Raw genomic sequence first — 14,903 nt, forward strand, 5'->3', positions numbered from 1 at the left:
CCTTGGTTATATTATACTTGTGGGTATTTGATTCTTTCTGCTCCAATTACAGATGGGTTTGTTTTCTTAATTTCTCTCCTAGCTCACTGTTAGTGTATAGAAACAGCAGATATTTTTGTATATTTGTATATCAGTTTTGTACCCTGCAACTTTACTGTATTCATTTATTATTTATAAGCTTTTTTCTTGGGATGGGGGCTTTAGGGTTTTTACACATAAAATCATATCATCTGTACATAGTTTTACTTTCTTTCCAGTTCGGACGGCTTTTCCTTCCTTACTGGTCTCTAGGACGTCAATTACTGTGTTCAGTGAGAGTGGCAAGAATGGGCATCATTGTCTTGTTCCTGATCTCAGAGGGACAGCTTTCAGTTTTTCACCACTGAGGATGGTGTTAGCTGTGGGTTTGTCATATATGTTGAGATATGTTCCTTCTATACCCATTTTAGTTTTGATCCTAACTGGATATTGAATCTTGTCAAGTGCTTTTTATCCATCTATTGAGATGATCATATGGTTTTTATTCTTTATTTTGTTGACATGGTGTAATGTGCTGATTGATCTCTGGATGTCAAACCATCCTTGCAGTCCTGGGATAAACCCCACTTGATCATGGTATATGATTTAAAAAACAAAACAAAACATTGTAGTATTTAGTTTGCTAATATTTCATTGAGGATTTTTGTATCATCAGAGAGGCTGGTCTATGTTCTATATTTTTCTTTTTGTGTGTTGTCCTTGTCTGGTTTTGGTATCAGGGTAAGCTAGCCTCATGGAATCAGTTAGGAAGTGTTCACTCCTGTTCGATATTTTTAAAGAGTTTGGGAAAGATTGGTATTAATTCTTCTTTAAATGTTTTCTATAATTCAGCAGTGAAGCCGTCTGGTTCTGTTTTTTGGGAGCTTTTTGATTGCTGCTTTGTTTTAATCTCCTTACTAGTCATTGGTCTATTCAGATTTTCAATTTCTTCATGATTCTTATTTGGAAGACTTATCAATCTAACTATTTACCCAGCTCTCCTAGGTTGTCCAATTTGTTGTCATATAGCCAGTCCTGGTAGTCTCTTTTAATCCTTTGTATTTCTGTGGTATTTACTGTAAATTTCTTCCCTTTTGTTTCTGATTTTATTTGAGCCTTTTTTCTTAGTGAGTCTAGCTAAAGGTTTGTCAATTTTGCTTATCTTCTCAAAGAATCAGTTCTTAGTTTCCTTGATCTTTTCTATTGTCTTTTCAGTCTCTATTTCCATTGATTTTTTTCTTACAGAAAAAAAATTTATTGGAAATCTCTTGAATACATTGTAAAGTATAGCTCCATATTTCCAAATAAAGTAGGCTGGAGGAAGGGGAGGGGCTCCCCACCTGGACAGAGATGGTGGTCCCAGCCCTGTTCTGGGGGCGCTGTGGGAGTCAGTCTCGGGCTCATACCTTTCATTGTACAGGGCTGAGGGGCAAGGGCCGGCCTTGACAGTTGCTCTGCTCCTCCCAGGCTCAGCACAGAAGTCAGGGCTCAGCCTCCCTGGCCTTTTACTGACAGGGTCCTGAAGAAAGGCTGCTGCCTGCGGAGGCCAACAATTAGGAGTCAAAGAGGAAAAGGGCCAACAGGCCTTTTCACACATGGCCTTGGAAGGAGGGCAGTGGCTGAGATATTGGGGTGAGATAGGGGTGGGGGGTAATCAGTAACTTACCAGGACCTTCACTCTTCTAGTGCTGGGGCCTTGGGCATAAACCTGGATTGGATTAGCAGGCCATGGTGTGCTCTGGCCCAAAGACAGGACGGTCAGTTGGACACCACTCCTGGGAACACTTCTTTGTGGCAGCAGAATATGCGAGGTAGGGCTCAGCCTAACCGAGACAGCATCAAAGCAGACCCCCGCCCGCAGAGATCAGCCTCGTAGGTGGGAACAATGTCACATGCATTTCCTAACAAGCAGTTGGGGGCCAGCTGCTGTGCTGTAGAGCAGCTGCTCCTGGGGAAGACCCCAGGTGGGCCGGGAGGAGGTGGGGGACCTGGTTTTCCTTGGCTGCGACCGCCAGTTAGGCTGCGAGGAGCAGATGGTCAGTGTGTGAGGCTAGGCCCTTGACTTGCAAGTAACAATACCTGATGGGTTAAATCAAATGTACGCTCAGCTCTGGTTTCTCAACAAGAAACCAACCCAAACAGTAAACCTCAGGGCAGCGTACAGACCCTGGGGTTAAAGGTGGTGGCCAGGCCCAGGCGGGGGGAGGAAAAGGCCTGTAACCCGAGAAACAGGAACAAGAGGCCCAAGAGGAGGGGCCTGTCTGGCCTTCCCTGGGGCCACAGCGGGACACACACAATGCCCCTTTAGCACTACACGTGGCACACCTCTGAGGGGTCATCACATGCCACACCCAAGGCTTCCTGGGCGGCCAGAGCGGCGTCAGTCACACGCGGAGGCTGGGAGGGATTCCAGGCTCTCACCGGGAACACGGACGTGTCCAGGGCAGAGCCCGCTGTCAGCTCAGGTGCGATTCTGGGAGGTTCTGCCCCCTCAGCCAGCCCCGTTCTTGGATCCCACCTTACGTATATATACATATATGGGAAGCAAGGTCCCCGAATCTGAGGAACCTCCACGGGAGGAGGGGCTGCCCCAGGAAGAGGCCCCCCACCTTCCCCAAGTGAAAGCGTCTAACCTCAAACCTGTTTTCTCTATAAAATATCTGATTTCTGTGAAAGTAATAAATATTTACCGTGTTCTGTAACCGAGGAGCAGCATCGGGGGAGGGAGGAGAGAGAGGACCTTTGCTGTGCCTCCAGTGACAGAATCCCAGAGACTCAGGATTCTGTTTCTATGTAGCCGAGCACAGGCAGCCACCAGGGCTGCTCGGGACGGGCTGGCACAGCCTTCAGGGTGGGAGTGGCTGGCTTTAGAGTTCCCACCACCTTGGGCAGGAGGCCTGCCATATTGCCAAAAATACAGGCACGGGGCAGAGGGAGAAAGAGAGAGAGGGAAAGAAGATACCAGAACCAAAGGAGAAAAGGAAGACCTAAAGGGGCCCTTCCTCCCTCCCTCCCTCCCCCCCGCACTGTCTCCTTCCTCTTTCAGCCTCCACACCAGTCCCTGGGCCACCAGCTGGAATGTCAAATGGCTGATGGCGAGGGGCCAGCTGCAGGGCAAACCCAGGGCAGGGGGCTGGCAGGAGGAGCAGATTGACAGCCTTTGTGAAGCAGTCGCCCAGGGCGGTGTAAGTAGAGGGCCCACCCTGTTGAAGGAGGCCAAAGGGTGAGTCCTCTTAAATGTTATCACTGGCCTTCACTGCTGCCATGAGTCTCCAGGAGGTGCACGAGCAAGGACTTCGGGGTCACTGTGAGGGAAACCAGCCTCCCTCCCACCTGGCTTGGAGAAGGAGGAGGGATGCGAGCAGCTTATGAGTGGGAGGCTCTGTCTCCTGGGACCACAAAAAGGGGATGCTGCTGGTACCCGAGGACACCAACTTTTACTGCAGGGTTTCTACAAAGGCACCAAATTCCCAGACGTCCTTCTCGTGCACAGCCAGCTTCTCTGGGAGTGAGTCCAAGCCCTTAGCCATGGACTGTGTCCCGATATCTACGGAGAGGCTGCTCAGCTGAGAGGGGTCTTGATATTCATGATAGAAGGTCCCCAAGTCCATTGGAAGAATGTCATCTTTGGAAGAACCCGGTTTGAAGTCAATCATAACAAAGTCGTCCTGGTCTTGCCACTGCTGCCCCGCCCAGAGCCATCAAAGTAGGCTGCCCTGGAGAGGAGATGCAGTCCCTGGGGAATCTGGAGGATTCACCATGCGATCGGCATCCTCCAGCTCCAAATTCTTAGGAGCAAACATGGCAAAGGGTATGTCCAAACTGGTCAGGGTCACCTGGTTGATGGGTTTGTTGACAAAAGCCCCCACTTTCCGGACTAAGATTGTCTCCAAGATGTCGTTGGGGGGAGGCCCATCCCTCACCGCTGTTTGATAGTTTCAGCATCCTTGCCGCTGGAAGGCATGGCAGCACAGTGGGCCCCATCAAAAGGGGTGCAGGTTGCCAACTTCTCCTAGTCAGCTTGGGTACCATGGGCAGGCTGGTCGGGAGCAAGGGGTACTTCATCTTCCTTCCTGGGAACCATTAGCTGGGATGGAGGGGAGGTGGAAAAAGAGGTGGTACACACTTCTTGAGAACCTTCTGCAGAAGGATGTGTTACTGCAGGGTCCTCACTGGTGGCTCTGTAACTGCAGGAGTGCGTGGGCGAGGGGCCGGGATAGGGACGGCCACAGAGTGACCAGTGATAGTCCCCATGATGGGTGGGGGCCTCTCAAAGTGCCTGGTGGACGTGAATGCCAAGTTAATTCTGTAAGCACAAGAAAGAGTTATGGTGCCCACAGAGGTGCCCACTGTCCCAACGCGAACAGTCTGGAAACATTCTCCTAAGCCATTCACCTGAACTTCCCCAGAATATATCCTGCACAGCATGACACATTCGTGCCCTTGCTTTCTGGAGAGTCTGTAAGCTGATGCCACCCTGGTTACAGCAAGGAGAGACTTCAGCAGCAACGACAGTCTGCTGGACACTGCATAGGAACCTCTGAATTCTTTATCACACTTTTCATTCATTTCTAGACACCAAATTTCTAGCTCCACAGAATCTCCCTCGGAAGTCTTGAGCGAGATCTCCACACACACAGATCTCCCGACGGCAGCAGCTGCCCTGCCAGCGCCTTTTTTGCTTCATGTGTAACCTCTGGGATGTCTCTGATTGCTAGATTGAACCAATCTGAGCCCGCTGGTGATGAAGATGAATGAGTACGAATCTCGCCCACTCGAGGCTGGACAACCACTTGGGCAGTGACGAGGGCAAAAAACTTAATGAATTTGTCCAGGTCCTTTCTGTCTTGGGAATTGAGATCAGTTTCCATTGCCTCTAGCAATCTGTGAAGTTGCAACAAGAGAGTGGCTCGTGGCTGTCATTACAGAGGCCGGTGCCTGGGGCCGGCCAGCTGCGCCTCCGGGCGGAGGGCTCAGCGCTCCGGGGGCCGCGGGGCCAGCACGGGTCGCAGATAACACCGTACACCTCAGGAGCCTGGTGGCTTGCAGACCCCGAGCGCTTCGCTCCCAAGACCGCGCGAGTTGTCGCACTCACGTCTACAGGCACTCGTCAAGGCTTCCCCACCACTCAGGCCATCACTCCTGCTTTAAGCCCAGCGGCCGGTCGCTTCCCGGTGCCACCATCGTGAGCGTTTGTTTTCCTATTTCCATTGATTTTTATTATTTCCTTCCTTGGATTTTATATAGACTCTGAAAGTTAGGGTACAAAAAGATACAAACATCCACAAGCACCAAAAGGTTTGTGACCTTATACGGATTTTACGGTGTAAAGGACACAAGGAAAACAAATAAATTAAAATCTGAAGAGTTACACAACAACCTTTGATTATTTATTAAAACCCATGAGAAGAGTAAAAGGAATGCTAAGCCAGTATAGACCACCGTGAACACAAGATGACAGGGCTTTCTTCCGCCTGCTGCTCACATCCGCCCTCAGCAGGCGCTGGAGACAGCCAATTTCTTCAAATGATCCATGAACACCTGCAGACTGACGTCATCAGTTAGGATGGGTGCTCCCGTTTCCTGAAATTTAATGAAAAAGGTGTACTGGCAGGTATCTGGTTTAAAACGCTGGTTAGAATTCATGAATTACTGAAGACTGTTACCCCTTAGAAAATTAGCAAGTGCTGTCCCCTCCATCAAGAATACTCCTGCCACCCCCACCCTCTGGCTAGCTAATCCTTTCAAATCGAGCAGTTTCCTCACAAAACCCTCCCTGATCTGCTCAGAGCAGCCCATCCCTGCCACTCCAGATGGCTTTGAGCATCCGCCTGCCTGCTTTACCCGCTGTGCAGTTCTCATGGCTCACCCAGTCTGGCTCCCCAGCAGGCACAAGCTGCTGGAGGCCCACACATGTCTCTCGTGTTGCCCACAGCTCTGCTGGCACCTAGCCTGATGCTCTTAAACGTTCTGCTTGCAAGAGACGCTTGATAACAGCGTATTCCCAGTGAGTGAATCAGCATCTCCACTAAGCAGGTGGATATCTGCACTATCAGGAAATGCTTATGTTTTAAATTAATGCCAAAGGAAAAAATTTTTAATAGAAACCTCGATTTCTAGTAAGATTCCAATTTGTTAAAAAAAAACACACACACAGATATGATGTATACCTTTTATATTAATAAGAAAGAAGTCAGAAGTACTTAACTCTAAATAGTGGCATTCTAGGTGATTTAAATTTTCTTTCTTAGTATTTTTTTACATATACAATTCTTCTAAAAAAGAAACTACTACTGTTATAATTAGACAAATATAAGCTTGATTAAAATTTTATAAGAGGATTTCTCTGGGAAGAAGGAGTAAGTGTATTTTTCCTTTTTCCTTCAACTAATTACAACTAAAAACCCAATTTATATAAAAAACATAAAGAGACTTTTTTTCTTTTTAGAGGGGTTAACTTTTTCTTTTTTTTTTTAAAGTTGAAGTACAGTCAGTTTATAATGCTGTGTCAATTTCTGGTGTACAGCATCATGTTTCAGCCATACATGAACATACATATATTCTTTTTCATGATAGGTTACTACAAGACCTTGAATATAGTTCCCTGTGCTCTACAGTAGGACCTTGTTGTTTATCTGTCATAAGGAAACTCTGAAAGGTGGAGAAAAGAGAACAGACTAACTAGGGACCCTGGGATGAAAGAAACAACACAATGGCAGGTTCCTTGGGGTTCCTTTTTGCCTCATGCTTGCCAGACCTGGAGCTGAAAAAGCTGACAACAGTCTTTGAGCAAAGACAAAACTACAACAAAAAGAGCCCAGTCTCTCTAGCCAAAAGACCAGGGCAGCCTAGCGAGACAGAAAAATATTAGATAATAACCACGCACTACAGTCAAAGACGACGGGAAAAACTGTGGTCCCAAACAAAGCCAGCTTAGACTTACACTCTCACACGGCAGTACTGAGGGACCCGGCAATCCCAGCAGGGTGGTGCTGGAAAAGGCCAGTATGGAACCAGGAACTTCATCCCCAGTGGCCAGTGCGAAGTCTCCCTACCCCCCGTGGGGTCAGTAGAGACCAGAGCCTAGACTTCCACCCCGACCTGGCAGTAACAAGATGTCCGTCGCCAGCCCACTGGGGTGGTGTCAGAGGAGGCCCAGCGGGGAGAGCGCACTTTCACCCCCACCCAGCAGTAACAAGGCCGTCTCCACCGCAGTCAGAGACCCTGCGGGGGGGCTAGGACTCCCACCCCCACCCAGCGGTAACAAGAAACTGCCCTCCACATCAGGTGTCAGTGGAGGCTAGTGGACAACCTGAACCCCTGCCTTCACTTGGCAGTAATGAAACAATGTAACTTCCCTGCCAGAGCAGCGTGACAAAAGCCAGCTACAACAGCAGGTTTAAATGGATCCAGGGTCTCATAATAAATAGGAAAACGTCCATGTTTCAATTTAAAAAAATCACTTGTTGTATCAAGAGCCAAAATCTCAACATGAATGAAAAAAAAAAAAAGCACAGTCAACAGGTGCTAACATCAAGTTGACAACAGTGTCAGATTATCTGGCAAGGACTTTAAGCAGCCATGCTTCAGTGAGTTATTAGGAACAGACATGAAACAAACGAAAATACAAAGCCATAGCAAAGACATGAAAGACATAAAGAAAAACCAAATGAACATTTTATACCTAAAAATCACAGTAACATACAGAAAGCTCAGTGTATGAACTCAACAGCAGAAGGGGAACAGAGAAAAGAATCAGGGAACTGGAAGATAAAATAACAGAAATTACCCAACTGAGGAACAGAAAGAAAATCGACGGCAAACAACGTTAGGGCCACAGGGTGTGGAACCATAAAGGACCTAACATCTGCGTCACTGGCGTCCCAAAAAGAAAGAAAAATCCAGGCAGGCTGAAAATACATTCTAGGAAATAATGAAAGAAGACCATCCACCTTTGGCAAGAGACATACATACATACATAGAATCAGTAAGCTGGACAAGTTCTAAAGAGGAAAAACCCAGAGAGATCCACACAGAAATGCATGGCATTTAAACTACTGAAAACTAACAACAAAGAAAAGGATCTTGAAAGCAGCCAGAGGAAACTTACATCGTTATTTTTCAGCTACCTGAGAGAAAGGACCGTCACCAGAGTCTATCACCAGCAGACCTACCCCTAAAAGAATCGCTAAAGAACAATCTCTAAACAGACAGGCAGTGATAAAAGAAGGAATCTTGGAATATTGAGGAATAAAGAACATAGTAAGCAAAACTATGGACAAATATAATAGGTTTTCCAGCTCCTCTTAGATTTATAAATCATGCTTGGTGGTTGAAGAAAAACTAACAATGTCTGATGCAGGTACAGGAAATACTTTATTACATTATAAATGGGAGAGAGTAAGGGACATAAGGCTGGGGGTAAGTTTGATAAGCTATGCACACATAATGGAATGTAACGCTCTAGCATCCAGAGCAGCCACGAGTAACTGACAAAAAATGCTACCCAAAGAGATCTACTCAAACAACACTATGAATAAGCTACAGCGGAACTGTAAGAAATGTTCAAGTAAGCCACAGGAAGGAAGGGAAAAGGAAAGAAAGAACTGAAAAGCAGAGAAAACGAAAAAGAAAATAGTAGACTTAAGCCCCAACATATCAGTAATTACATCAAATGCAAATGGTCCAAACACACAAATTTATCATGAGTTTAGCAGAGCAGGTTAAGAACTGTGACCGCAAACATAAAGACAGAGCAGGCTGAAAGTTAAAGGATGGAAGATATATCACCCAAACATTAATGTTTTTGCTAATAAGTAAGAAGAATAAAGGGAAGTGTGGGCTTTATAAATACCAGATAAAGTAGACACGAGTGCAATCAAAATTACCAGAGAAATCAGTTCAAAGATGGAAAAATCAAAAGTCTAAATGCACTCAGGATGCCTGTGGAAGAATCCCACAGCACTGGGAACTAAATCCAGGATTTCCTAGCTTACTACCCTGTCTACTAAGACACTAGTGCCATCTTTTGTGAGACTCTTTCCAAGAAGCCTTTAGCACATAAGAGAGAAGAAAGAGGACCACCTCTCATGGACTGTACAACTTTTGTAATCCTGGGTCCTTTTACTGACCTCTAGCATTTGATAGGAACAGTAGCCACATTCTTCACTGGCTTGCTTCAACTATCTTTCATTTCTGCAAGAATTTACTGTAGCTCAACACTGCCTCCTTGAGAGCATCTTTTGCTGCTCTCTCCCAACACTAGAAAACCAAAGGATGCAAGTAACTAACCTCTTGCTGCGCTATGATACATGTAAATCTCTGCCCACTGTCTGGCAGCATCTGGCCAACCACACAACTAAATGATACTGACTTAAAAGGCGGGGGAGACACCCTCACTGCCCTCTCCACTTTTAACCCCTCTCTACATGAGAACTAGTCAATCCTACTTGTTTATTCACTGGTTCCATTTCTTTCCTATTCACTCGTGCCCCAGCTACAGCTGCAGTTTTTCACGTCTGCCTGTCTCTTTTCCCATACCTCGATAAGTAACGTTTTCCATTCTTTTATTCCCCGTTCCATTCAGTCTCCCCCACTTCCCTCCCCCACCGTTCACTGCCCAAACACGTAAGCCCACCGGCTAAGCATTCCTGGCCCTGCCTAGTGGAGCCCGCCACATCTGCAGCCTTGGTCCCTCATCCTCAGGCTGCTGCACCACCTCATTGGGGAGCCGGCCATCAAGAAGGGCCACTAACAGATGTAAATAGCAACATCCCGAGAAAGCCACATGCATCACCCAGACTCAACCGGGCTAGTGCTCACAAGCTCTGAGTGCACATTCCTCAATCTAACTGCACATCCACTGTAATCAGGCTGGTGAAGCTTTCCACACAGATATTTGTGATTCTCAGCATTAAGAAATATACATATGAAACACCCACAGATAAACATAAGCTATTTAATATTTTTTTAAAATTACAAAACAGAAGGAGACATTATATAATGATAAAAGATTCAGTTTACCAAGAAGACACAGCAATCTTAAGTGTGTGTGCAACAAACAACAGAGCTGAAAAATATGTGAACAAAAAGTGATAGAACTCAAAAGAGAAACTTACCATCAAGAGGTGGAAACCTCAAGATCCTCTCTCAAAAACTGAGAGAAGGACACAGATAATCAGCAGGGATGTGTAAGAACTCAACATCATCATCAACTGACAGACCCTTACCGACACGTGTACAACACTCTATCCAGAAACGGCAGAACACCCATTAAGTAACCATGCAACACATGCCAAGACAGAACTTACCCTGGGCCACAAAACAAACTTCAACAAATTTTTAAAAATTGAAATCACACAGGTGTATTCTCCAACCTTAATGGACTCAAAATAGAAATCATTAAACAAGAAAATCTCCAGATACTAAGCGACACTCTGAACAATCCAAGAGTCAAAGAACAGCTCTCACGGGGACTTTATACTGGCAAGGATGCAGAGAGACTGGATGAATCACACTGCTAGTGGAGATACAAAAGGGTACAGTCACTCTGGAAACCAGTGTAGCAGTTTCTTAAAAACTAACTACGCAACTATCACACAACTGAACGAATGAATTTCCAGGCATTTATCTCAGAGAAATGAAGACTTATGGCCACAGGAAACCTGTACAAGAATGTTTACAGCAGCTTTATTCCTAATGGCCAGAAACTGTTGACAATCCAAATGTCCTCTGATGGGTGAATGATTAAATAAACAGCAGTCCAGTGATAACATGGAATACTACTTGGCAAACAAAAAGGAACTAATCACTTACACATCCAACACCCTGGCTGAATCTCTAGGTAAGTATGCTGAGGGAAAGAGCCAATCCCAACAGGTTACGCACCATGTGCTTTCATATATGTAACCTTTTAAATGACAAAATTACGGAAGACAGGAGAGGAGTTGCCAGGTGTTAAGGAAGGGCTGGAGGCAGGAGGGAAGAGAGTGTGACTATAAAAGGGCAACATGAGAGATCCCTGTGGTGATGGAAATTCCTGTCTCGACCTTATCAACACCAGCATCCTGGTTATGATCGTGTGTTACCATCACAGTTCTACAAGATATTACCACTGGGAGAAACTGGGTAAAGGGTATAGGGGAATCTCTCTATATTACTTCTAACAACTGCATATCAATGTACAATTACCTCCAAAAAATGTTACAAGAAAAGATGAAAGAAAAGACTCATCAGAGGGAGACACAGATGCTGGGGATAATTAGGTAAGGAAGGAAGCAGGAGCAGAAAGGCGAAGAGGAGGCAGAACCAGTGGAGAGCAGGGGTAGGCATCTGAGCTTGGATCCTGGGAGAGAGAAAGCCGGGGACTTGAGGCGATGCTGCTGTCCACAAGGAGAGCCAAACAGTGTGCTGTCCCCTGGCCTGAACCTGTCATATGATGCTATGTCATGGAAGGGAACCCAGGCAGAGCACCCAGCCTTTGCAGTAATCCCCCCTTATCCACAGGGGACAGGCTCTAAGACCCCAGGGGATGCCTGAAACCATAAATGGTGCAGACCCTGATGTACACTATGGTTCTCCAATACAGGCACTAACGGGCAGGTAGCATTTTCAGCACGGATGCACTGGACCAACTGATAATTTAGGATGAAGCAGGAAGGTGTGGTATTTCAACATGCTGCTCAGAATGGCGCTCAATTCAAAACTTATGAATTATTTATTTCTGGAATTTTCTGACCACAGCTGACCTCGGGTAACTGAAACCTTATGAAGTGAAAATGTGGATAAGGGGGGGGATTACTGTATTATTCAGTTTTTTTTAAAAAAAAATAGCCTGGCCTCCTGCCCAAACACCAATTACTTACCTGTCCCCAAGCATACAGGTTATTGTGCGTCTGAGATGGGTTCACTTTGGACAGAAGGAATCGAGCCTTTAAAAAAAAAAAAGGGCAGGGATTAAAAGTGGTGTTAATATTAGTGTTATAGAAAAAAATTTTGCATTTCTTTTGTTAAATTAGGAATTTTTTACACGTAGAAACCCATTTCTTTAGTCTAACCCCAACGATTCTCCATTTGTTAGGTTCCCGGAACATAACATGTATTTTATTTTGGCAATCCTCTTCTTTTACACCAACATATTTTGACCAGTCATTTAAAAAGAAGTCATTATTTGGAAGTCTACTTGCATGTCAATTGACATTACCACATTAAACATTAACCACGCTGTTGGGATTTAGAGCCGTAAAAATGCAGCACAAAACCAACAGAGCATCAGAGCTGGAGTTGGGCTGGCTCACCTGACTGCCTCCGTGCTCCGTGTTGATGTAACGTGGCATCGGGAAGCGCGCTTGCAGAATTTCTTGAGCATCATCCAGTGGCGCCTGCAGAAGGTGCTTGAAGTTTTCGTACTCAGGCATGTCCTGGTACCCAGCTTTCTGCCACTGGGCTATGGTCTGCACCAAAACAGACGAACCACAACTACCGTGGAATCACTGTGATGAAGGTCTCCTTCGACGCTGACATTCTAACACTACCACCCCGCCCCCACGACTTGTTTCCAGCCACGAAGTCTTGTGTCAGAAAGACAAGTTTCAGAAGGGAGCAGAGCAGAGCTGACTAGTCAGCAAAGAGGGGCACCCAGGACACTGCCACCCACACGGTTCTCCCAGAAATGTTTCAGTCACATCTCCTCTCTCCCTCCTAACTGTAACTAAAAAAGAAAACAATGCAGAGAGAAAATGCAGTAAGAAGGTGTAACAAGAGACTGATGTGTCTTACAAACAGAACTGTTATTACGACCCCAGGAAGAGGCGTCCCTCTACAGCCTGCTCTCCGCCTTCCCACGTTTTGCTGTCCAGCTCTTGATTTCTGACTGACTGCGGCTTGGAGGAAACGCCCATAAGCTCACTTGGGTCCAAGAGCCCACAGGAATGCCTACAATGCGCAGGCTTAGGACTTCTGCTGCTGCTGTTGTTAATTTTTCTTACTGACGTATAATCAGTTACAATGTGTCAGTTTCTGGTGTGCAGCATATGTCCCAGTCATGCATATGCATACATGTGATTTTCATTCAGGTTATTACAAGACACTGAATATAGCTCCCTATGCTATACAGAAGAAATTTGTTCTTTTTACCTATTTTTATATATAGTGGTTAACATTTGCAAATCTCAAACCCCCAAATTTATCCCTTTCCAGCCCCTAGACATAGGACTTCTGAAGGGCAAGAGTGACACCACTGGTCTTTGTCTTTAGTACCTGTAACTTGCACACAGAAGGTGCTCAATCAATGTGTGAATGAACAGGATGGGGGCTGTGGTCAGGGATGTCTATACGGGATGAGCTGAAGGCAAAGGAAGCCCCTAAAGGAACCTGAAGCCTCGGGAACAGCAGATGACCTGGCATCCGCCGGCAAGCGGTTGGCAGAGTGGGTGTTAATATGCTGAAAAAATTGTGTTTAAAGTTGTAAAATGCCTGTTAGTATTAGAAAATCATTTCCTCCTAAGGTATTAAGGAAAGTCTGAAACACAATTTCTAGCTTTTCAGGACATGTGAAATCACTTCTAAGGTACAGACACTTGGAAGTCAAGTCAATTGTCAAAACAATGAAAAAAACACACTAATCAGAAAAGATACGTGTACCCCAATGTTCACAGCAGCATTATTTACAATAGCCAAGACATGGAAGCAACTTTAGTGTCCATCCACAGATGAACAGATAAAGAAGATGCGGTGTATACATACAATGAAATACTACTCAGACATTAAAAAACAAACAAAACAAAAAAACTCCGAAATTCTGCCTTTTGCAGCAAGATGGATGGACTTGGGGGGCATTATGCAAAGTGAGCTAAGTCAGAGAAAGACAAGTGCTAAATATTTCATGTTATCACTTGTATGTCCATCCACGTTGCTGCAAATGGCATTGTTTCATTCTTTTTTATGGTTGACCCATATTCTGTTGTGTGTATATACCACATTTTCTTCATTCTTTCTTTTTTGATGGACACTTACGTTGCTTCCACGTCTTGGCTATTGTAAACAGCGCTGCTATGAACACTAGAGTGCGTGTATCTTTTAGAATTAAGAGTTTTCTCCAGATATACGCCCCAGAGTGGGATTGCTGGGTCATAGGGTAAGCCTATTCTATTTTAAGGAACTTCCATGCTGTTCTCCATAATGGCTGCACCAAACTGCATTCCCAAAACAGTGCAGGAGGGCTCCCTTTTCTCCACACCCTCACCAGCATTTGTTATTTGTAGACTTTTCAATGATGACCATTCTGACCTATGTGAGGTGGTATCTCATTGTAGTTTTGATCTGCATTTCTCTAATAATTAGCTATGTTGAGCACCTTTTCATGTGTAGCAAGTAATATTAACATTGCTAATTATACAAATCCCCCCCAGGGATCTGAAAAAAGATTTTATTCACTAGCATAAAAGCCACTGTACTCATTATAATAAACTGTGGGTTTTCTAAGGCCAATTTTTTTTCCCAAATGTCATAAAAACCTAGATTAATAAAAAATGAAAAACAATAGTAAAGAAAGAGACAGCACCATCTTACCTCACCAAGATAAATGACGATCTGGAAGAAGGTATCCATCAGCAAGATTCTGTCAGGCAGAATGCTGCTGCTGTCCAAGAGCACCGGCTGCAGAACAAGGGTCATGGTGTGGGTCCCCCTTGGTCCCACGCGGCACCCCCGCCTCCCCCACATTCAATATGTTATTATGTCACATAAACTGAATATTTCTTAGATTACTTCCTTTTCCTACCATTGAACATTTAGATTGTTTTCTAATTTTACACCTCCTGTGACTTTTTCCTAGGTCTATTTTTTAATACTCAGAAAAAATGTTAAATTACTATAAAGACTCAACT

The 14,903-nt window shown here is 45.1% G+C and overlaps 1 protein-coding gene and 1 pseudogene across 4 annotated transcripts in view; both read right to left on the bottom strand.

Annotated features, from left to right (window-relative positions):
• Positions 1-3,455: 3,455 nt before the first annotated feature.
• Positions 3,456-4,889, bottom strand: LOC105083199 (autophagy-related protein 13-like; annotated as a pseudogene).
• A 497-nt stretch (positions 4,890-5,386) lies between these two features.
• The window catches only part of SEC23B (SEC23 homolog B, COPII coat complex component), a 35,369-nt gene continuing 25,852 nt past the window's right edge, over positions 5,387-14,903 (bottom strand). For all 4 annotated transcript variants that reach the window (XM_074347822.1, XM_074347825.1, XM_074347824.1 and 1 more), the window contains exons 17-20: positions 14,587-14,673; positions 12,315-12,470; positions 11,883-11,948; positions 5,387-5,601 (exon numbers count right to left, since the gene is read on the bottom strand). In XM_074347822.1, coding sequence (XP_074203923.1) covers positions 5,512-5,601; positions 11,883-11,948; positions 12,315-12,470; positions 14,587-14,673 — 399 coding nt within the window. In that variant the 3' untranslated portion in view covers positions 5,387-5,511. The remainder of the gene's footprint in view (positions 5,602-11,882; positions 11,949-12,314; positions 12,471-14,586; positions 14,674-14,903) is intronic.

The sequence above is a fragment of the Camelus bactrianus genome, chromosome 19 (genome assembly GCF_048773025.1).
Source record: "Camelus bactrianus isolate YW-2024 breed Bactrian camel chromosome 19, ASM4877302v1, whole genome shotgun sequence".
NCBI lineage: Eukaryota > Metazoa > Chordata > Mammalia > Artiodactyla > Camelidae > Camelus > Camelus bactrianus.